The following is a 24,245-nucleotide window of genomic DNA, read 5'->3' as shown; positions in this document are numbered from 1 at the left end:
GAGGAAATTGAACAGCAGTACCCTGAATTATTGAAAGGCTAGCTATGCAGAACAAACATAATTAAAGGGTCTCATTAACTTCTAAATAATTATTGTAAATAATGCTTTAGATAATTACTTCATTAGTTTTCAAAACACTGGCTTTTATTCTCCTCTGAGATTCCATCCACTAAATCTAGACTGAATAAATTGCCAAAAGGGACAATCAAAAGCAGAGGAATTATGTGAGCTAGAAATGCAATGTGTAAATCTGCACAAACTGACTTAGAACCAAAATGTTTTGAAACATTTTTTTGCAAATTTTCAGAAGGTTAAAAGCTGCTTGAGTTTTTAATCTCTGTATTTTTTCTTCATCTTGCTTTCTGATGCAGTTAGATTCACTTGCGTGCAGTTATATTTATCCATTTAAAGATAGTAGGCAGCAGTGTGGATGAAACCAAGACTCATCCATATCATCGATGACTGACCTTTACTAAGCATACATACTGCTGCTTTTCTTCACTACAGATACTGTGAGGTAGATTCAATAAGAGAAGAGACTATGCCTCTAGAACCAACTGCCTCAACAAAAGGAAAGTCAAAGACCAGGAGAAATGGGAAAAAAACTTTAAGACGTGCAATGAGATGACTCCATAGGTAAGAAGGTCTGCATTTGGAAATTTATTCCCCCCCCTACCCCAGCATTAAGTGAATACTGCCAGTAATTCAAACAACAGCATGAAGAGCTGGTAAATACTTTCCTGGTCAGGTCCCAAGTCAATCTGTAGCACTGCAGAAGGCTGCTGCTTACAAGTCACGGTATTTTAAAAGGCCTTTGCCAAAAGTCCATTAAAGAAATAAAGTAGCAAAAGGAAGATGTCTGCGAGTAAATTAGCAATCATGCAATCCTTTAGACAGAATAAGCACAACAGACAAATCAGCAACATCTGAACCTAAGAGAATTAATTTTCAGAATGGTTGTTACTTACATTTTTAAAACAGAGATCGGCAGAAACTATATAGCCTACAGTGGAGCCTTCCCCCCGCCCCCATCAATTAACGTGCTGATTTTAGAAAAAAAGAAGCAACATTTAGGGAACTCAAGGTTCTCTTCAAGGAGGTAACCTGGAGACAGTGAAGTTCTTTAAGTTGCTGGGCTTTATATAGAAATTATTTGAGGCTAGAGAGCTAAGATTAAATAAACATGTATGACTACACTGATGATATATGCCCTGATACAATTCTACAGTGTATAAAGATAGCAGTAATAGACATTATATATATTGTATTACTTCAAAATTCAGAAGTTTATCCTAAATATGTTACTAGGCACAAAAATTGTCACCACCAAGAAGGCTCGAAAAATAACATGAATAGTATGGAGGAAAGGGATCTTAATACATACTCAAATATACATACTCAAAATACTGAAATACAATGAAGCATTCTTCATTGTAGTACCTACTGTATTACTGCATTGTCAGCGTTTACAAGCAGTTTCCACACAATGGAGTTTTCAGGGATGAAGAGCAACCCTGTAAGAGTCTATCGCAGTGGGAGGCTGGTAAATGTTGACTTGTTTTCCTTCAATTTCCAGTTCTCTTTCTCCTGCTCTATTACACTATTGACCACCTAATAAGATACTATGATACTTTTTATAGTGAATGCATAAGATATCAATGCTGTGAACTTAGAAGTCGTTAAAGCGTATTCTAATGGTTATGGCTTAAAACTGAACATATAATTCTATTTCAGTTAGAACAGTGCAATTAGACTCCTAACTCCCACTGGCTTCCTAACCATCTACCTGCAGATGCATCTTTGTGTGGCGCCTTCAACTATCAGTACTTCACAGCTTGAAATATAATACAGCAGGACAACTAACCTCTTTTTTCCATCTTGTGTTTAGCTAATCATAGAACTTGAATGCTTCAGTCTGATAGCTGTGGCTTAGCTTAGATTCACAGCAGCAATAAACTAAATTTCTAAGCGAGTCAGACTACCACTCTAAATAAGGATGCATGTGTAAGAAACTGAATCAGCAATTCAAATTATTATTATTTTTTTTTGTACTTTTACTAACCTGTGTGTGAAATGATTCTTTCTTTCGAACATAAGCAACCTTCTTCCATGGCAGTAGGAGGCATTAAGAATAGAACAAAAGAGGCTAAGCAGAATTAACTTTATCCAGCATATATGGCTTTAAACCTGGAAATTGCTTCCTTGCATCCCGCACCTATGTAAATGACCTAATTTGCTCACTTTGAAGATCAGATCTAAGTAGTTCCCCCTAGAAAACTGAATTAAAATAAACCATCATCTATACTGCTTTCAGTGGTTGGTCTGTTTCTTGATTATATTTTCCTATGCATTTTTAAATTACTAAACTTTTCATTCATAACGAAATGAAAAAAAAAAACCTTCTGTAACTGTGGTTTTTTGTGTTTGTCAGTGTGATTTTTTTTTTTAAGACATGACTATATTAATAAGCTCATGTCTTGCCTCAACAGATGTCAAGCGTCCTACAGTATTTGCTGTAAATGTAGAAGCAGTAGGGTTTTCTCCTTAGGTTTAGACCCCCTCCATCAAAACTACCATTACTTCTCACCAGTGCCGATCTGATCTGAGTAGATTGCAGGCATCAGATCTTCTGCCTAGACTCAGTTCCTGACTTCTAGCTATGCTTAAATCAAAAATCCTAGGGAACAACCTGGAAGAATAAAATAGGAAGTAATTGTTTTCTCAGAACATCTCTATGCAGCTGCAATTTACATTATTAACAATCCAAGGTGGTGAGGGAGTTCTAAATGAAAATTTATTTAATTTTCCACTGTAAAACCTATTGATACATTAAAAATAAAACAAAGCAGGCTCTACTCATATTTTTAAAGCATCAGTTAATGACCAGGAGGCCTGCTGTTTTGGAACAGGGACAGAACAAGTCAATCTGCCAAGTCAGTTAATATTCTAGCCAACACACAGCATCTACGTTGTGGACAAATTCCTGTAGGTATTTGAAGAGCACTACTGAAAAACCTGCATGAAAAGCTGTGCCATCAGAAATGCTGACTGATTAAACCAATCACATAACATTGTTCAGAAGATGCACTACGAAGCATACGAGCATTCTTCCAAACCACCAAATAAACAGGACTAATAGCAGAGGAAATGGTTCTGTCGCTTTTGAATGCATTACTTACGCAGGATTACAACTATTGAGGGAAAAAACATTACCTCCCACATCCCTACGTACCCCCAGGACAGGGCGAATAGCTTACTCCCAAGCTACTTCAAACACTGGAGTGCCAGGTTGCAATGGCAGTTTTTCTTGTGTGGGAATCTCTTGTCACTTTTAATGTGGAACCATATTTAGACCTTATTTACAGTGGTGGGTGCAACTCATGACTGCAGTGGGTGTACAGGGTCCAAAGTTTTGATATTGAAAAAACAAAACCTGCAGAAAATTTCGGTGCTGATACCTGCTCTTTCAGCTCACCTTTCTTCCGTAAATCATTTCTCACATCTGTAAAGTGCAAACAATGTTCTCCGTAACAGCAGTGTTGCCAATTTCTGTAAAGCACTTTGAAATCAGAGTTTTTTAAACTGAAACTTCTTGAAATTTTAATGTCTAGAAAGATGGCAAAACATAAATCCCATTAATAGATTTTGACACAGTGAACGCGTAGCAAGAACAATTAAAAAATGCCTGTCCATTTTCTGTAAAATTACATATAAGGACTGTAAAGCGAGCTGCGATATAAGTGGCACCTCTGGTGAGTCCGTATTCATTCTGCCATATTCTCTAAACCAAGCTGTGCTCTGTGTTAGTTTAATCTGATACAGCTCAGTTTACTGGAGTCGAGAGAAACTAGCGCGGGCTGAGCCAATATAGTCTCATGTTCTCTCTGAAGTGTGGATACAGGAAATACAGTTTGGTTTTGTATGCATAAAACAAAATTGCTTTCTTCCCAGACCACAGTCTGTTATATATAGTTAGCTACTTGTATAACTTAGCAATTTCTAAGAATGTACTATTCAATATCAAAATCCTTTTCCCCCTACTTACAGGGGATTCAAAAGCAGCCTGTAAGTGCAGCAATCAAAACATTCTTTAAAATATACAATTATTTTGTAACTACTTACCATTTCTATAAACTTCCCTTCGTAAAAATCTTTGAGAAGTACTTTCGTTCTTCAAAACCTGATTATAAATGCTTATAAAATGCTCTTTTTTATTCCAAAAAGCTGATTTGTAAGTGCTGCACTACTGTGCAGAAGGACTTTGCATGTTTGACAGAGGTAACGAAAATAGTCTGCAAGCAGCACTATGTAACTGAGGAGCCAGTTACTGTATACGACAGAAAAGACTGAGTTGATTCACAGGTGCAAAGGCTGACCCACTGACTGCAGCGTGAGGAAGCATGCCATGGTTATTTTCAGAAGTCACATACAAGCCACAAGAACATATCAAATCAAGTTTAACACTGTGTAATCGAAGTTTAAAAAAATAAATAAAAATCACCCAAGCCACTCTTGAGTAATCTACATTAAGCACAGCTCTCTGAAGGGCTTTTTTGAAATTAATTTTTATACAGAAAAGCATCCTTCCTCCTAGGTAGAAGTTATTTCAGCTCCTTCTGTCTTCCAAGTTTTATTTATCAGGCTTGCATTCATTAAACCTCACGTAGTGCTACGCTAAACAAACGCTGCATCGCCTAGAAATGTCTGTTCTGTATTTATATCACAGAGCAAAAAATACAGAATGAAAACACCAATTTGGGGAATTTTAGCTCATTCTATTGAATTCATCTGTGTTCCGAGTTGGTGCTTTTTGTACAGAGGGTGTAGCATCCCTATAAGAAGCAGCAATGAGACGCCACTATTTTACTTCTGGATAGTGAAAGACGTGCTTTTATACACGACTAGCTTTATCCAAATGTAACTCCTCTATTTAACAAGTTTAATATTCAATAAAATTCTATGGGAATACTTTATATGAATGACTCCCATTCATATCTTCAATATTGCCTGCCTCTACACCCTTTCTTTTTTTTTTTTTTTGGTGAAGAGTTTGAGGAAATAAAATAATCAGACTAAGGCATAGATAGTAGTTGTTTGACATGTGTGCCTTATTCAAACACTTACTGGAAATATTCACAAAGGTCACGATAACATCATGAATATAATAATAGCAACAAGATACTTGTGTAGATAAATTTATTAGTGCATAGGTTAGAGATTTCCTCCCCCACAATATTAACAGAACAAAAGTTCATGTGAAAAACAAGTTTTGTTTTAAAACAAACTGAGGCAGCTGTATAACAAGTAAAAAAGCATGGAGCGACTTATTCATATTTCTGTTCTTGATGGGCAAATTACTGCATTATAAATTAAAAAAATCAACACAACCGAATTTGGAGCGACATTTTAGATAACCAGCTGTAGAACAGCAGAACTGATCCCCTCAATGTACTTTGTATCTGTATAAATAATATTTACTATTAGAATTCTAGAAAACTATAGAATAAAAATATATTTTACCTAGAATGAGCACTAAGGCAACCAATCTTTCCTTACTTTGTTTGTAAACTTCCTTACAACCATTGACGAGTGTTCTGGGCTGAGAGGTAAAAATTGTTCGTTAATGAAGTTGAATTTTTTCAAGCGACTTCTTTATGGCTGGCTTGCAGAAGGCTTTTTTTTTTTTTTTAAAAAAAAAGTATGATATCTGAATAGCTCTAGCATATTCACAGTATAATTGGACAGCAAAGCAAGAATATTCATACATACAATATATATTGTAAACTTTGCTGAATTTTATGAAGCTAGTCAATAGACTGAGTTACATTTTAGTGAATAACCTCAGGTACTTTCCACAAAACGTAAGTTTAAGGATTCTAATCTTTTATGACAGTTATTGCAATTAACATTATAGTTGAATATCTGGAAACATTAACAAGCATAGTTTTAGACTCTGTTTAGAAAGGCACACATTATACGTTCCTCTATTCTCTTACAGTGTAAATATATCTACATATCTACATGGACATCCTAAACAATGAGAAATCAAAAATTCAAGTTACAAATATTTTACACACAAAATACAAAAATAACCTTTAACATTAAATGCAGTTATTTGGTTACATTTGAAGTCTTTCAAGCTTTCAGGTCTTACAAGCTAGCATTACAACAATATGTATATACTAAAACACTTCATACATGTTATATAATACATAAATTTCATAACAAATCAGTGTCTTAGTTTGCATTATGTTCTGGAGTTTTCTGATGGAGTTGCATTTCTCCCCATGTACTATATTCACACAACAACATTAGCAAGCTTCTGAAAATGAAATATTGACTTGGCTTTACAGAAGGTGTGATTTTTTAAAATAATTTTATCATATGATTTTTATCATTCATATGAGCAATAAGGCTAAACTGATCCATGAGTTTTGTTTGAACAAAGACTGTAAAATTATTTGCTGAAGTTCAAATTGTGTGTTTCGTTACTGTATTCTTTACCAGAAAACATTTCTACCATAAGGTAAAGGAAATACTTAAAGCAATTAACCTTAGTCATGTTGAAAAGATTAAAAATGGAAAGTGTAAAAAAAAAAAAAAAAGGAAAACCCTTTGCTTTTTAAAGTGTAATTTAGGAGACAGACCATTAAATATTTAAGTGGTCTTTTCTGGATAAAATATTTTAGCACTTGCTGAAAAATATTTTAATAAAGTATTAAGCTTAGACAGGCTAAGGTGACTAAATAACTTAAAGACATAGCTACATTTCATAAAAATGTTCACAGGAGTGCTAACAGAAGCAGCACCGGTAAGGTTATAAAATCTGTGATTAGGATTATAGTAGCAATAGAAATAAAAAAGTCAAACAGTCAAAACTCAAGTTTCTCAACTCCCTATTTGAACTGTTTATAACACTGAAGTATGAAAACATCCTAAGTTACTTTAGTTCAAAACAATTAAAAGCAAGTTTTGGTCTTACAAATGTATAGTTTATGATGAAAATCCATACGTATCCTAATACATTCTGTTCTTCATTTATAAGTAAACATTAAGAGTGATTTTGTTTTCATTTTAGCCTTTCAGTGATAGGTAATCATCATGTAACAGTGTAAGGGTGTAAGGCATCTTTAATAAAAAAAAGTTTGGCTTTACTGAAGACATATTTTGGAGTTGCTGAAGGTTCGTAGCTCTTTGAATATACTTGCTATGATAGTGTTGTTGCTAGGATAATTCCAAGAATCAGAAGTAATACAGTTACACATATAATAATGAACATTAATTTCTGAAAAAAAAAAAAAAAAAGAAAAGGAAAAGTTTAGATTGAAGTACCTTGTCAGATAAAGAACTGTTTAAATACATGCATACCCACAGCAAATCGATTACACTGGTATTTATTCTAAATGTTTGAATTATCCTTCTAAATAAAACTTACTGCTATGATTTCCTATTGTTATCCATTCTTTTCTAACATATGTAACCATAGCTACTAGCTGTAGCTATTTGTATAACAATTAGCTTTCTTTATAGCTGTTACTACCCATACGAAACTTCTGTAAATATTACTACATACAGAAACAGTGGCAATAATAAACATTTACTTATCAAGGTCAAGCCTAAGAATAGTAACATTGCTTACTGCAATAAATCCAATCCTTGGATAAATATTTGTAGCCTGCTCAAACCTCTACAATTGCACTCTTAGACAAATTCAAGAAATTTTTTCAGTAAAAACCTTGTATAGCTAGTAGCTCAGAAGATCTGCACAAAAAACCCACACAACTGGATTCCATGTAAATGCATCAAGGTCTGACAGCAGGTCAGATATTTCTATCAGCAATGATACAGTAAAGCGTGTTGTCTGCCCATAAACCAAATGTGAAAAGAAACTATAACATCAAAAGTAAAAACTTTAGTATTAAAAATGTGTTAGTACAGACAACTAAACTAATGATTAGTGGTCCGAAATGACATACTATCTCATAGAGCTTCGTATATATTTTGAAGATCCTACATATAAAAGGTAGGGTTTCTACTGGTCCCAGAATAGTTAAGTGCTATTATCTGCTTAGCCTGGCTAGAAGTCATTTTGATAAGAAATGGCAGATTGGTACAGCAAAATTCTGAAAATTGAAAAATTTTTCAAACTTAGGTTGGAATATTTGCAGACTTCCTCTTACAAATGCATCGTCACATGGTTTCATTTGGTCTACTATTAGTAAAAGAGCTTTAAAGTAATAAATTTATGTATGTTCTACAAGGCAAAATACCCAGCTTTATGTTTGTAGACACCTACTTTAATGAAAGCTCTGTTTAAAGCCATAGAAAACTACATTTGACAAAGTTCCAATTAGAAATCCATATCTTAGTGCAGGCTGTTTGCTGATGTAAACTTTCTTTATATAAAAATAAAATAATCAAAGGACTGATACAATAAGCTGGGTTGTCTCATTTCATTTTTTGTTTACAGGTCTTATGATAAATTAAAAAAACTACCACTAGATGTCACAGTTTTCAATATTCACGTGCATAGAACTTTTGCAGTATGAAGAGACAGGAGGATCCACCTAGTCACCTCACCCCCTCAGTACTAACTGCACACATAGTAAGGATTAGTAGTCCAAAGAGGTTGTCAGAGCAGAACAATAGCAAAATTAGTTGATTAGTTACTTACTGCCGCACTGGCAGGAATTCATGCATGCTGAGGTTATCCAAGCATCACCGAATACCAACAGACAAACCAATAATTAGACCAATTATGGCAATCAACACCAATGACACAAGGATAATTATCCATATTTTCTGTTAAAAACAAGACATTATTATTTTAATATCACATTAAAACTTGCATTTTCAATTTTTAAAACAGTCAATGTTTAGATCCATACATTTTAAGTAAACATGCTCATTAGCACAATTATAAAGAGATAGCATACCCTTCGTGCTTTACTTTGATATTTAACTGCCTTTTTTGTCTCTTCTTTAGCATGCTCCACATAATCTGATGCATTCATCACGTTCTTTTCTATGTTGTTGATCATTTCACCCTTAAAATGAAATGTTGAAGAAAAATTAATTATTGGCATCCATGGATCCTTGTTTAATGAATCTGAAAAAGGCTACAGAATAGCAATGAATATTTAAAAAAAGTAATTTGCATAACAGCAATGGACTTTTTTTCTGCTTTGATGTGTCATGGGGAAAAGGGAATGAGAAGCAAGGGTTCAAAGTTCTAAACAAACAAGGAACATTCAAGGGCAAGGTAGGCATCTTTCTCCATTTTGAATGAACAAAAATTGAACCTCTGAAAACATACCTTTGAATGTGAGGTATGTTTTAACAGCCAGTCTAAAACTGACATACTAAAAGGTCAGAAACCTCTGATGCGCCTGGAAGTGGGAAAAGATATTGACTACTTTAACACAAGGTTTAACAGTTATCTAAAAAACCATAAACTTCGGGAAGCAAAGCAGAGTTGAATGTTTAGAACGTCAACACAACCAAATTCAAATTATGATGAATGAAATTTGGTAATGAAATGGAAGATTGGTGAAAAGTTACAGTAAATCTATTACCTGTGTTTCTGTCCATCAGAAGAAATAATCAGCAGCAGTAAACAGCAAAGCATTAAATAATGATGCACAAATAATTTTTATTCATTTCTAATTAATTAGGAAACTACTACCAGTTTGCCTTGCCTATAGATTTAATATCAAAGCAACATACAACTTCAGCACAAAACTCAATGAAAAAAAAAGTCCTTTTCAGGAAAGCTTCTCCCCGAATATTATTCTTTTCACTCTCCTGCAGAACTCAAAGAATTGAAGAGCTAAGTAAAATACTTTTAACTTCTGTTAATTAGTATTAAGTAGCAAAGACTACAAACAGAACAAATTACACACACCTCAGGATAAACAATATGAGAGACAACTTGAATGTCTTGTCCATCAATCCGTTTACATTCATGCTTGTTAAAACAGGAATCATACCTTTGTATTATATGTAAATTGTATAAATCTACATTTTATTCTACCACAGCAGTCCTTCACCATGTCTATGAGTATATTATGTTTCTAAGACACTAGCCATCACTCCAGGACAGAGTTGTTCTTACTCAAACATGCACAAAACATTCAAGCATACTGCAATACAAGTACATTGAAGAAAATACTTAAATGTAACGACTGAAAAGAAAGTCTATGCTCAGCAATCCATAGGACATACTATTAGTACATCTAGACTGTAAATTTGTCTAAAACAATACAAAAACCTTCAGTGGTTAACTTTCATATATTCTATTCAGTCAAAAAACACTAAGAAACAAATCTGTATTATCTGATTATGAGCAACTGTTTCTTTATATTTCAAAGAGGAAGAAAAGAAAAATATCCCACTTATGTATACGTATTTGAATTAGTTTGTTTACCTGAGTCTCAACAAACATAGCCATGTCCATAAACATTTCATGTAACTCCCGTATGCTAGATTCCAGTTTCATAATATCCTTGTGTCGCGACTCAATTTCATTCAGAGCTTGCCTAGTTATTTGGGAGTCTGATATAATCTTTGGAAGAACAAAAAAAATACAGACACAAGTAAGTGTTGACAAACTTCTAAATAGCAGAAGAAACAGAACAGATGACAGGCATAACTGGACCAGAAATACATACATCAGATGTGAAAATTGAAGGATTACCACTCTCTAACATTTCCTCCAGTTCCTCATCAGTGGTGGTCTTTCCAGCTAGAATAAAAATACAGTACTTCATATAACATCACTTATTATTAAACATAATTTTACAGAAGGATAACAACTCGAAGAAAATTCTTGTATTGCATATTTTTCAAGATAAAACAACGTAGTGTTTAGCCATTACCAAGTACCATTTTGCATATGAAAAAAAGAAAATGTCAAGTAGGAAGAAAAACCCCGGTGCTAGATTCAGAACTGGGATGAAGAATTCCTGTGTTTTTTTTCTTTTGGTCAGATTGAAAAGTTTGATCAGAAACATTTACAGTATACCTATGAACCCTGTTGAGTATTCTCCAGAAGGAAGAACTGAAGATACAAACAGTATTTACGTAACACTCAATATTTACCCATTCAATCATGTCACATTGGCATCTAATTTGCTTCCTCCCTCCTACCAATGACAGTGTGATGGATAAAGTCTTTATGTAAATTAGTCTTTTAACAGCTAACATAGGATTACATTCAAATTCCCCACAGAGGAGATGATTACCCATGGAGTACCCTCACTTCTACTTTGCATAACACACCTAACAATGTATGTAGTTTATTACTGCATGTTTAAGCAAACTGAATCCCATCCATCACAGTGGTAAAACAAATGCAAATGGATTAAGTTACAGAGCATATTCAAGCTATTTGTATTGTGCACATCATATACAGACATTCAATTTATTTTACATGGGAAGAGGAGGGATTAGAAATGGCTTATATAATTCTGTCCTATCAGATGAAAATTAATTTTAATACTGCCTTGTGACATTAATACCCAAGAATGCTGCAAAACCTGCTTTAAAATTTTTAGTGCTGAGGAAAAGCTAAAGAATCAAATTAGGTCGTAACATTAATTTAAAAGAACCATGTCCTGAGATATTAGGGTCCCTTCCCACAGGAGCATGAGTGAAGAAATTAATTTGCCAAATAAACTACGCTGAAATGTTGAATTGAATCATACTCAGTATGGGAAGCTAATGAAAAAGAAAAGAAGCACGTGAAAAGCAAAGTTTTAGATTTGCTAACTCTTCTGTTTGCATTTTTCATTTAAAAATATTTATTTGCCCTTAGAGGTGATATTAAAAAGACCAACTTTAGGTACAAGGTATTATTGGTATTTTAGACACTTTCTGAAGTAGGCACTGTACTTCTGAGTAGAGTTAGGTGCCTTTCTGAATATTCCTCATAATCAACAATGAAATAAGGCAATGCCAGTCATTCAACAAATGATTAGAGTATAACTAATGATAGCACTGATTTTATGGCAGCTGAACTTACAAAAAAGTGTTCTTATTGACACAAACAGAATAGCATAAAGAGAGATGACGTCGTTATTAGCATATTAATTTGGGAATGGCTTTTAGCAACACAACGGAACACATTCAGTATCTCTACAACAGCTTCTGCACGCAAGCTTAATGTTTCTTCTGCAGTTTCAAGACATGAAATAAATGAAACAAAGGATATTTAATAATTTGCAATAGAAGAACTTTTCTATTATTATCTAGTTTTCTCTATTTTTTACAGTTGTTATGAAGAGTAGTAGCAAAGACTTAATGCCATCTGAGAATTCTTTTCCCTCCCATTCACATGCTTAAAGGTGGTGTCCAAGATGCATGATGTTTTGTACTATCTTTAAGCAATAAGAAACAATGGAGGTATAACAATACATTTAAAATTTATTTATTTAAAAAAGAAGTGTATTCAGGTCACTTACTTATCTCTAATTGTCTCTGTATCCGACCTTTGCTGCGTTCTCGAAAAAGAGATTGGGTCTCGTTGTATTCTGTCATGACCTCCACAAACTTGTGAGCTAATACAGAGTGCTGTTTTTACAGGATTTAAAAATGTGCAAAAAGTTTATTTTATTCTTAGTACAGCAAATACCACTGCACAACAACTGAAAATTGTATTTAAATTTCAATAGAACAGAACATGGAGTTCTGAATTATTTTGGAAAAGTGAAACTCATTCACTGATTTCGTAGCATCCTTTTATTTTCTTTACATTTCTTAAATTGTCATACCTGTGTTTTTCTTATCCTGAGATCCACTGATGTCCGATTAGCATTTTCGCCCTGATCAAAAGTTTGTTCAATAGCTAATAGCAAATACAAGAATATTGAGTCAACATTCAATATAGTAAATTTGATACTGCAGCTCAAAGTTATCTGGTAAATACTACTAATTATTACTTTTCTCATGTACAAGGCTCCCCACAAAGATGTTTAACTTTTCTTGCATATACATGTGTGTGTAGCGTGGGGGCAGTGAAATCCATACGTTTTAAATAGGTTCTGTAATTCTATTGTGTACAGATCTTAAAACAGTACTTCAATACTATTAAGAGTCATACTAACATCTATTACTCTAGAAGCAGTTCAAAAGGTCTAACAAAATAGGCTGCTCTTGCAATTTAAGTGATAAAAACGTAACAGGTAAACATACCCTTGTGCTTATGGAAGGCTAACGACAAAAACGTACACTAAGTGTAATGAATAATATTCAAACAGTCAATATATTTTAAAGCCTATGCTGAACAATTAAAGGCACTACTACAGGGGAAGCCCATAGCAAAATTACTTAGCCTGAATGAAGTAAGTTGAATTAGGGAATTCCAAATTATGTAAGTAGACAAAAAAAAACAGATCTGTATAAACATCTGTGCAAAAAGTTGAACATTTTGTATTCAAGGCTTAATGAATGGGATAACTATACACTGAATTTTCTTAAGTTTTTCTTAAAATTTAGGAACTACCTGGCAGGAGCTGTACAAGATAATTTATACACACATAACAGAGTTAAGTTTTAGAAGGCCAATTGCAATGCTTTAACTCTGTAACACCACTGACATCCTGAATATGTTATAAGTGATGGCAGTTTTATTTCTCCCCACAACTTACCCTTTAACCTGGCTCGGATTTTATTAGCAATCTTCTTTATTTCCTCATTTAATTCTTCGAGTTCTTCTTTTGTTCCTTAAAAAAAAAAATAAATCCAGAACTGTTGATGATTGATAACAAATCAGCGAGTTGCCTTCTCAAAAGACATTCAAGTCATCATCTTTGGACACTATGTATGACCAGGGGAAACACAGTTACTTAGTAAGTGATGTAAGTTCTTAACAAACTGTAATTTATTTATTTTTTGTAAAGCAATGTGAAACATGAACATCCACTCTCAGGGACCTCATTCAATTGAGAACAATGAACAGCAAGATAAAGAGATTTAATTTTAGGCCCAGTTTTTTAACATTTAAAGATGTTCAAACCACCCTGGTCACTGACTCCCAACCCTGCACTGTAACATATCACCCAGCAACAAGAACAAGATAGCAACAGAAACTTTAAGCTAGCATTGCTCCCATATTGTGTTGAATTAACCTGGATGATCCACTTCATTATTCTGTGCCATTATGTTAAAAAAAAATAAAAAGCAGAAACTAGTACTTGGGAAACAGCAGAGACTGGCGTTTTTTGTTTTTGTTCCATTCTACTTGAAAAAAAACTAAGAAATCATAAATTACTCTGTGATACAACACTTATCCCTGTAGTACCTCTCTGATGGTTCCTTTTATCATGTTCTTTAATTTCAATTCCCTGGTGACATTCATCCTGCTTTACTAGTTTACAGCTGCCTGTACTCCTTCCTTACAGCAGAATGTGGTGGCCACTGAAAGGTCACTGCAGCACCTGTTTGTGCAGGGGCAACTATCAGAATCATAGAATCATAGAATATCCCAAGTTGGAAGGGACCCATAAGGATCATCAAGTCCAACTCCTGGCACCGCACAGGTTTACCCAAAAGTTTAGACCATGTGACTAAGTGCACAGTCCAATCGCTTCTTAAATTCAGACAGGCTTGGTGCAGTGACTACTTCACTGGGGAGCCTGTTCCAGTGTGCAACCACCCTCTTGGTGAAGAACCTCTTCCTGATGTCCAGCCTAAACTTCCCCTGCCTCAGCTTAACGCCGTTCCCGTGGGTCCTATCACTGGTGTTTACGGAGAATAGGTCACCTGCCTCTCCACTCCCGCTTGCGAGGAAGTTGTAGAGGAAGCATTTGGAGCAAAGCTGATGTTGCCCACAGAAGTGACTTAGAAGGGAACCATAAAATCCAGATCCAGCAATTGTATTGGTGGAGGCTGAACCACTGCAATCTTTCTTCAGGTCTTGTCAAAAATAGATCTTCACATTAAAAATGTTTTTTGAAATTAGCAACAGAAAAATTGCATTGTTGACATCATTAAATACAACAGCTAAGCACTTGAACACTGAACTACCAATGTAGCTCAAGCAAGCCATGGATCATGTACAACTCAACCCTGAGATCCCGTAATTATATAGCATAATCATACTGAGGAGTTTGATATTCCTAGGTATTTTAAATCTTACTATCAGATTCCTGTTTCTTGTAATAGGCCCTGGGAAATGCTATTCCCAAATCACCACCTAAACCAGGTAAAATATTTTGTGCCTTTTCTTAATGTAATGTTTTCACGGTAATATTTCTTTGTTGGTAATAAGGAAGAAATTCAGTGAAGTCTTTCAAGTGACAGTTCTGTAGTTTATCACAGACTCATTGCTTTTAACTTTAAAAAAACAATTGTGTCACACACTACCTATATTTTCTGAAAAATACTATGCATATTCATGAAACACTTAACTAGATCTGTTACTGGAGTTCCTGAAGAAAACAGATTCACAAGAGCAATATCGTGTTCCTACACAATTCAAATGCATTACTGTGGCTGTGATAAAAACTGCTCTCAATCAGATCAATTACTAACCCTTATTAACCTGAGGTTCATTGCTTTTTTAAGCCATATAGAATCAATTAGCAAAATCACTGTCAATAAGACACACATATGCCCACCTACAAACAGATGAAGAAGATACAGGAAAAAAAAAAAGAATTAACAACCACAGTTCGGTTTTCATCGATAAGAACAAAAAAAGTTAGGCTACTGTTGCGACATTCTGCAAAAATACCTCTGCATCTTTTCTTCCCCGTTCATTACACCCTGCGCACAAACTTAGGCATGCCTTAAATCAAGAAGCGTTGAGAACAGCTATCTATCATAGTAAAACTTACCTAAACCAAACAAAATTGATTTTAGAGAATCTGGTAATGTATACTTGAAATCTGAAAATGCAATACTCACTTCCTTCAGGATTTGGGGCTGACAGGATAATGCTGTGCTGCTTTTTTACTTCTTCCACATTTTGTGCTATTTTTGCTATATTATTTCTAAGTTCCTCAACCTAGAAGAGAAATGTGGCAATGAAAGAATTAAAATATGGCATGTGAAGACTTTTTTTTAAATACATCTTTGCTAATAAAAGTCTTAAAGTATTTAATTGCAACACTAGTAAATATTTGACAGAAATCGCAGTGTATGTATAGTAGTTATCCGTGAACATCTAAATAACTTACTTTTTTTCTTTAAAAACAAACAAAACCAAAAGAGCATATGCATACTTTTATGTGCCATGATGAACTTTTATGTGACAGGAAAACATAGCAGGGGGGCACATAGGAAATCAAACTCCAGTGTCTTCAATTATTTATTAGAACAGAATCTTCCCCGTACTTTGCTACTTTGTATGGAATAGGAACATGATATTTATCGGAGCAAGAAATGTGTGATAATAGGTGCCCATGAGATGGCTTACTTTCAAAATTAAGCTAATCAAAAATAACTGAGAAATGCAGAATGTATAGTGAAGAGTACATAAAACCATACCTGCTGGAAGAAGTCATCCATAAAATGGTCTTTTTCAACAATAACTGTTTCTCCATCTTCATTTCCTTTACACTGCAAAAGACAACAAAACAAATCTATGAAATAAAACTCAAGATACTGTTCTGAAACGAGGAAGATTCCTTCCGCATTGCTCCTGCATACACATTTTTATCAATAATCTGACGAGAAGTAAGTTTTTCTCTTCTGAGGACTGTGATCTGAAAACAAATAAGCAGAGAGGTCAAAAAAGTCACCTGACTACCACAAAATTGTGAATGCTAATGCAGTACTCCTCTGTAAACAACTTCAGGACAGAACCAGGCTATATGCAATTTTACAGTTTTCATTCCCCGTCATAAGAAAGTATTGAAATACAATTTTACATCTCTCTATATAAACACCTAACTCTCTCACAGTGTAAAGATACTTACTTCACAGTGAGTCCTGCGTGAACAGAAAATAACATACAGTTTCACCATAACTGAGACAATAAATGAAAACCTCACAAAGAAATACAAAGAGGGGTGTCCATGACTTTCTGGCATGTGATGTAATGATTCAAACATCAAATGAAAGAACAAAATGCTATCAGCATCTCCGTACTAGTTTTGCCCTTGGGTGCTTTCAAGCTGCCACTCCACACCAATTCAGATACAATTATGTTACACTACGCATAGACGCGTTACATAATTGATAAGCCCTGAGAAGTGCAGCCAGTAAGGCAGCAACTCCGGATGCTGGCTCTCGCAGATCTCTCGAGCACCCAGCCCAGCACATGCCCTGAGTCACACTTCCCTAAACCATGAGCCAGCCCAGCAGAACATGTGGTTCTCCGCAGTAACGGATTCAAATTTGGTCAAAGGAAGAAAGAACTGATGTGCATCACAGAAGTACGCAGTTCCAGCTCTCATGACCTCTAGTTCCCTCTGCAGAGCAGACTGTTTGAACTGCATTGAACCCAAATTAGAACAAAATACTAATTAGCGTGTCCTACTGCAGTCCATGGATTATCACCAAATAAAAAACAAACCACATGATGGGTAAAATACAGGATTTTCATTTTCAAAACTTTTTCTTGCAAGCCCCTCTGTCTTTGATCTTCTAACACTCACTTTCTGCTTCTAAACCCTGATCCTGTAACCCAATAAGCTCTTTGTTTCTGGTTTTATTAAATTAGATGAGATGTATATTATTTGCATGATAATTCTGCAATTTGATCCAATGTCAAAACACTGCTATTACCTAATAAAGTTACATTCATTAACAGTCTAAGCATCAAAATAGTAGGAGTGCTCCAAATCTTTATGGAAAGTTTGTATTTACACTTTGTGACAGCTTTTTTCCCCCCACCCCCTGTAAATTCAGGGAGTCCATAAAGCTCCGTAACAGTATTTTTTGACAGAAATCACTTGATTTTTTATGCTTGGGAACCAGTGCCCCAATTGAAATAAAAGACTTAAGATGTTACTACTCTCCTGGACCACCCATTCACACATAATGTCACGTGTCCCTAAAGATTTTTGGTACTCGCTCATTCTGTGGAGATGATTGCTAGAACTCAATATTAAAGAATCTGTCAGTACGGACTGTAATCAATTATCAGCCTTGCTTAATAAAAATGAGAGGAAGTCCACATCCAAAAGAAGTCACCCAACTCGTACTGATATCAGAGACCGTAGCGCTAAAAAGGTCTAAGTTAATAATGAGATACATTTTGAAAGATGTTTGATTTAACCATCTATGTAAAAGAACACCTTCTGCTTACATTTACTGTGTAAAGAATATTTTTTCTAGTTATAAGAAAATCCTGTATTTAGGTAATTGAACTAAAAATAATTAAAATGGTATTGGTTAAGAGATTCAGCATGTCAGCTGCTTCCTTGGTCAGAAGATCTCAGTAAAACATTAAATACCTGAGTCAGCCTTAAGAGTAAGATTTTTTATCTGTCATTTGGTTAAGCCATATCTATAGCAGCTGAACGGCAGAGTCCTGTGATCAGGCAGCCTCAGTCAGTTCCACGCACATTTCACTTTCACATTTGGCTGCAATGACATGAATGACAGACAAATTGGCTGTCTGCAATTTGTTGAAAGATTTAAGGACTCCCTACCTTGAACATCAGCACTTGAAAGACACTTGACTTGTCAACCTCTGTTCTTTATGTTCTTAAATCATCACTTACCTAAAATACAGCTTATTCACTAACTCTTCAATGTAAGTGACACACCTTCTTTTCACAAGCACACAGCTCAACCAAGACCGAGTTTAGCATAAAGGTATTCCTCCTCCTAGGCCTCACCTCCATAGCATAAGCAGTATCACAAAAAAAATACCTGATAAAAAGCAGGCAAGAAGCTGTAGCAGCATGCTGCGATGAGAGCAGAGGTCCTGCACACCATCCTATTCCCACCCTGAGAATGCAGCAGGTGCCTCCCTGCTCTCTCTATCTAATGCACAACATTTCCTTTAAAATCTGTCCAGAGAAATTACAGGACAAATAACTATACTGAAGTTCTTATTGATACAAAAACCACATCCGAGTGACTGCAAATACTAGATTTACAGCAGTCCCTGCAAACTGCAACTTAACTCCCTTGTACTCATGCACTCCCACATTACTCAGCCAACTGGATGGCGTAAAAGGAAGCACTGTTGACGATACTGTAAATCTTTATGGTTGCCTGTACCAAGTAACTCATTACCTTTGTTATACAAGTAACCCTTTACTTTTAAAATGACTACCTATGTGTCTTAAAACACTCTAGAATCACTTCTTTTATCCAGTACAGGGAAAAAGAGGCTGAGAGCCGACCTGGATGCTCTCTGTAGCTTCCTGAGCAGGGAAAGCAGAGAGGCAGGCGCTGCTCTCTGCTCCCTGAGGACAGGGCGTGTGAGAACAACACAAAGCTGCACCCGGGGAGGTTCGGACTGGATACTATGGAAAAAATTATTCACCGTGAGGGTGGTCAAACATTGCAACAGGCTTCTTAGGTGGATGATGCCCCATGCACGCGCGTTCAAGAGACATTTGGACAATGCCCTCATTAATATGCCTTAACTTCTGGTTAGCCTTGAAGCAGTCAGACAGTTGGACTGAAGCACCTTCGTGGGTCCCTCCTAACTTCATTATTCTATTTTCCATATAAAAAGCCTATCTTTAGAAAGACTAATTCTTACATCACATCTCCCATGTTAAAGTCAAAGCCTTCCAAGCCTTTTCTCTTTAAGTACTTTTCAGAGAATTTCAGATTCCAGAGGTATTGCTCTAGATGTCAGCCATCTATAGGTGTGAGGCTCTCTGCTGACCTGGAACACAAGGTGTTTCAATTTCTTCATACAGCATCAGGGTTCCAAGAATTCTTTTATACTAAAGTAGCAAGTCTTTTCTCTCACTGAGGAGGTTCTCCTTACCGAGGAGATCTATCAGGCAGCTTTGGCAGGTCAATCATTAACATGAATTTAGTAGCGTTGCTGTACAACAGAAAAAACGCCATAAGATAACCAACTATATGAAATAATGCTGTTATGACATGGAAAACAAAGCTCTTCTTCAGGGAGTTCTGTGTTTGAGTGAAGGACAATGTGAAAGATTAACTCAGGAAAAAAAGCAGCCAGTAACGTTTTTCTGTTTCTGAAAAGCTTCCTTTTGTATTTTTCCATATTATCCCGATTCTCTCCATTTTAACTTTTTTGACTTTGTGGTTGTTCACTCATTCCTAAATAGTTTGGGGGACAATAAGTAAATGCACAGAAACAGATTACAAAAATCAGTGCACTTCTGTTCAAGTTACTGTTCCTTATTTACAAGAAAAAAAGCTACAATCAAGTGCAGTCTAAACACTTTTCAAAGTTTAAGATTCCCTCAGTAACACTCAAGAATAATGACATAAAAAGAATATATTTAAAATGATTTACCTATCAAACAGGAAAAATGGATTTTAACATACACCTCTACATCAGTTTGAGCATTCGAGATAGCAATTTTTGTGTGTTATGAAGGTTGCACCCCAACCTTGAGATCTAAAATATCTTGCTAAAGCAGGGGTTCACATCTTACCTCCTCTTTGAGGTCATTTAACAATATCAAAAACATTGGTGCAATTTTTGTTAAACAGACCTTTAAAAGACCATGTGTTTTTAATATCTAATGCTAGCTAAATGTGCTGAACACAGCGTATGAATGCAGATCCTACAGCTCTTGCGAAGTCATTTTGAGGTGGTCTTGTATCCCTTAACATCAAATCATTGAAGACTTGGAAAATATTCTAGAAAATCATTGCTATATACTTACCCTGCTTTTCTTTTCTTCCCTAAATATCTATTATTGACCACTGCTATACGCAGCATATTGGATCAGACAGCCTTTTTTTTTTTTTTTTTTTTTTAAATTTTAATCTTACATTCATTTGGGCTAAAGAATACCCAAAAACAGTTTGAAATATGACCAACTATCAAATTAATTGTATTTGAGAAATATATATAACTGAGATTTCTAACGCTGAAACAAGTTCATATTGGCCTGCTTAGAATAGTTTACAAGTTTTATTAAAATAAGCCCCTTGAAGCAGACAAATACAACTAAGGTTCCCATCTTCTGAAAAAGGAATGATTTTTTTTCTAGCTGGGAAGCAGGACGATGCAGTATTACCTGAAGACTGAATGATCTGCATGTCTACAGCAGTTTATCCAGCAACTATTTTAGCACTGTTTAACTACCTAATACAGGGTATTAACAAAAGTATCAAAAAATTATGATAATTTTGTATCTTAATGAACCATAAGCACTGATAAGTAACATTTCTTCCTCTTTATAAAGACATAGGAAAACGTAGGTAAACATTACAACTTCTAGTGATAAAACTTGCTTGCTGTCAATTAAAATTCACAAGCACAAATAAGGACTTGCAAACTTAAATTTAAGTTTCTTCTAGAAGCAGTACCATGTTTAATTAAACAGTGTGTACACTAGGTGAAGTATTAACATCTCAAACTTTATTTGTGTGGCACATCATGTCTTTGCCAAAAACACAGCAGATGAAGCTGACATGTAAAATGTAACCAATGCAATACAAAACATTATTATTTTAAGGGGAAGAGGTAAGACTCAGTAATTTCTTAAGATTCTGCAGGCCCAGACCTGTTTAAAAATGACAACATAGAAGCTCTACCCTTCACTGAATGCTTTAATAAAATAAACAACAATGGAACTACGCTAACGAGATTGAAACGCTATGGAAAATAGGCAAATAAACGTTAATTGCTGTTCAAAATCTTTTTAGTAGTACATGCAAATAACCTCAAAAAATCTTATTTTTTTGATATTTCAGGTAAAGAGGCAAGATGGAAATAACTACTTCTGCAAATTCCCTGTGCAAATCAAGTATTACAAAGGCCACCTCTTGTGACACCCAACTTTTCAAATCTTCATGCCAACGGTGAACTTTTAAGTGATAAAACGTGGACTGACTTCAATAGCTGTTGACTTCACTTGATGTTAAAGTACTTCCTTCTAGGTATAAGGAAGCTTCAGTTTCAAGTCTCAAATCTATTCATTAATTCTAAACTTAATTCTGTTGATGAACATAGGAAGTAATTCAGCAATATTGACCTTTGTGTTTAGACTTAAAGCAGTAACTTACTGCAGCAATGCTTTAGTTAAAGAAATAGCCTCCTGCAGTAATGTTTTTAGATATTAAATACTAAAGCTGGCCTAAAAAAAATACATAAAAACCCTAAACTACAATAAAAAACTTGTAACAATTCATTTATTCATTTTTAAAATATATACATACAGCCCACTGTTGTTTCCCCTCCATCAGAAGGAAGTGTACTTGTCTAGCATTATAAAACAAACGCAGATCACCACTTACCGCTTCCTCTTTCTGGGAAGCAAGTACTACTACTGAAATTTGGCACATATTCCTATAACCTGGACATGTTTATACACAGGAAACAGGAGAAGGGTCGAAGTATACGTGAAAGAAAACACTCATTTCTTTTACACTGCTCCGATATATCTTTCCTGGTAAAGATACTGTAATCTAATGACCTTGCATGCCAATTCATCCCTTCGGAGAGAAAAGCAAAGAGACTGGCACCACTTAAAGATGGAGCTTCCAAAACATATTTGCCTGATCTGGAAAATACGAACTTAAATTTCAAGACAAACGAGCCCCAAATCTTCACACAGCTCAGCACAGGCCAAGTTCTATGTGTATGTGGCGTTTGGGAATTATCACAGAAATTCCTGCGTACTTTCAGTTTTCATTTATTTTCAGTTTTGAGTTTTTTTTTTTTTTTTTTTTTTTTAAACCAGGCCGTATCCTGTTGAAGATGGACATCAAGGCATCTCGGTTCAACCCTCCCCCGGTTTTTTTTTTTTCCGCTCTTTTTTTTAGCGGACTGTTTTCAGCGCACAAACAAGGGGACGGAAAAGCACGCCCGGCCATTCCCAGCTCCCATTTTGCAAACGCTCTCGCAATGACGCCCGCTGCCAGCCTCCCCAAGAGGTTAAAGGGCCCCAAAGCCAGCCTCCCTGAGAGGTTAAAGAAGGGCCCCAAAGCCAGCCGCACCAACAGATTAAAGGGCCTCAAGGCCACCAGGTCAACCCCCGCGTTCCTCCTACGCGGCGCCGGCCCCGCGGAGCCCCGGGGCCGCGCCCGAGGCGGTTCCTCAGCGGCCGCGACGGTAACGGCCCAGGCAGCTCCCGCCTCCCTCACCTCCTGCAAGTCGGCCAGCCGGTCCTTCATCCCCGCGGCCCCTCAGCCTTCCCTCAGCTCCTCGCTCGGAGCCGTCAGCGCCCGGCCCGGCCCAGCCCGGCCCTGCCCGCCGCGGGGCCGCCCCTCAGCCGGCTCCGCTCAGCCGCCACCGCCCCCCCCCGCCCCACCTCACGGCCGCCACCACCCGCACCGCTCATGCGCCCCACAGGGGGAGGGAATGGAGGGGAAAATGGCGCGCGGCCCCGCGCAAGCGTCCTCGCGCTACTGACGGCGCGGCGGGGCTGAGGTAATCAAAATGGCGGCGGTGCATTGCGGGGTGGTGGCAGGGATGTGGTTGCGGCGGGCGCTTCGAAGGGCAGGGTGGGGTGTTGGGCCTGCAAGGGAATTCCAATGGGAAGAGTTGGGAAAAGCTGTTATGTGGTTATGTGCCTTTTTTTTTTTTTAAATGAATTTAATTCTCTGGTGTACCATGTGGATAGGCTGCAGTCAGGCTTCTTAAAATTTCATGTTTAGTTACCAAAAGCAGACAGACTGCACTTCCCGCTGTTGCTACTTCTGCAGGCCAGGCCCAGGTATCTCGCTGTCCCTGCAGTTTTAAACCAGAGCTTGGGGTCACCCATGGAACAGCTTCAAAGGACCCATATCGTGGCTGGAAATGTAAAAAAGCAAACTGCACGCTTGGGTCACAAGGTGGCCAGCTGACTTATTTTAACTCTTAGGCTAAAAAGTGTTGAGAAACATTGCATTTTAGTGATGTTTAGGTCTCCAGTAGAACACCAAAACCAGTGACTGAAGGGCTCACAGGTTAAGGAACTTGCCAACGTTCTGAATAGGTGCAATAGCAGGCCTTAAAGACCTGAGAGCTTCTAGGAAATAAATCATGGACATTTTATAGAGGGCAGAAAGTCTTAAGTAGTGGTGTGGTTTTGTCCATAGATGCTTGCTATCAAGTACTACTTCAAACTATAATTAGCTGTAATTATTAGTATATACCCATAATTCTTAGTATCCCGGTTCTAGTGTATATAAACTTTATT

The 24,245-nt window shown here is 36.2% G+C and overlaps 1 protein-coding gene across 2 annotated transcripts; it reads right to left on the bottom strand.

Annotated features, from left to right (window-relative positions):
- Positions 1-5,181: 5,181 nt before the first annotated feature.
- Positions 5,182-23,456, bottom strand: STX2 (syntaxin 2). 2 transcript variants are annotated; one of them, XM_040577638.1, is made up of 11 exons: positions 23,209-23,456; positions 16,489-16,560; positions 15,907-16,006; positions 13,647-13,721; positions 12,771-12,844; positions 12,462-12,570; positions 10,671-10,744; positions 10,427-10,564; positions 8,937-9,047; positions 8,675-8,802; positions 7,113-7,285 (listed from the first exon to the last, which is right to left on the bottom strand). In XM_040577638.1, exons 1-10 carry the CDS (start codon positions 23,236-23,238, stop codon positions 8,719-8,721), a joined length of 867 nt encoding a protein of 288 aa, XP_040433572.1. In that variant the 5' UTR covers positions 23,239-23,456; the 3' UTR covers positions 7,113-7,285; positions 8,675-8,718. The 2 variants fall into 2 exon arrangements, with proteins under 2 accessions (XP_040433573.1, XP_040433572.1); XM_040577639.1 differs by lacking the exon at positions 8,675-8,802 and having other exon boundaries at positions 5,182-7,285; positions 23,209-23,448.
- Between the last annotated feature and the right edge of the window lie 789 nt (positions 23,457-24,245).

The sequence above is a fragment of the Cygnus olor genome, chromosome 17 (assembly GCF_009769625.2).
Source record: "Cygnus olor isolate bCygOlo1 chromosome 17, bCygOlo1.pri.v2, whole genome shotgun sequence".
Lineage (NCBI taxonomy): Eukaryota > Metazoa > Chordata > Aves > Anseriformes > Anatidae > Cygnus > Cygnus olor.
The sequence above is the reverse complement of the archived record's forward strand: the minus strand, read 5'-3'. Positions and strand labels throughout refer to the sequence as shown.

Coding starts and splice junctions, on each gene's coding strand:
- STX2 (XM_040577638.1), bottom strand. CDS start 23,238: ATGAAGGACCGGCTGGCCGACTTGCAGGAG. Junction 16,007..16,488: donor TGGATGACTTCTTCCAGCAG/GTATGGTTTTAT, acceptor TTTCTCTTCTAG/GTTGAGGAACTTAGAAATAA. Junction 10,565..10,670: donor CTTCAATTTTCACATCTGAT/GTATGTATTTCT, acceptor GTTCTTCCAAAG/ATTATATCAGACTCCCAAAT.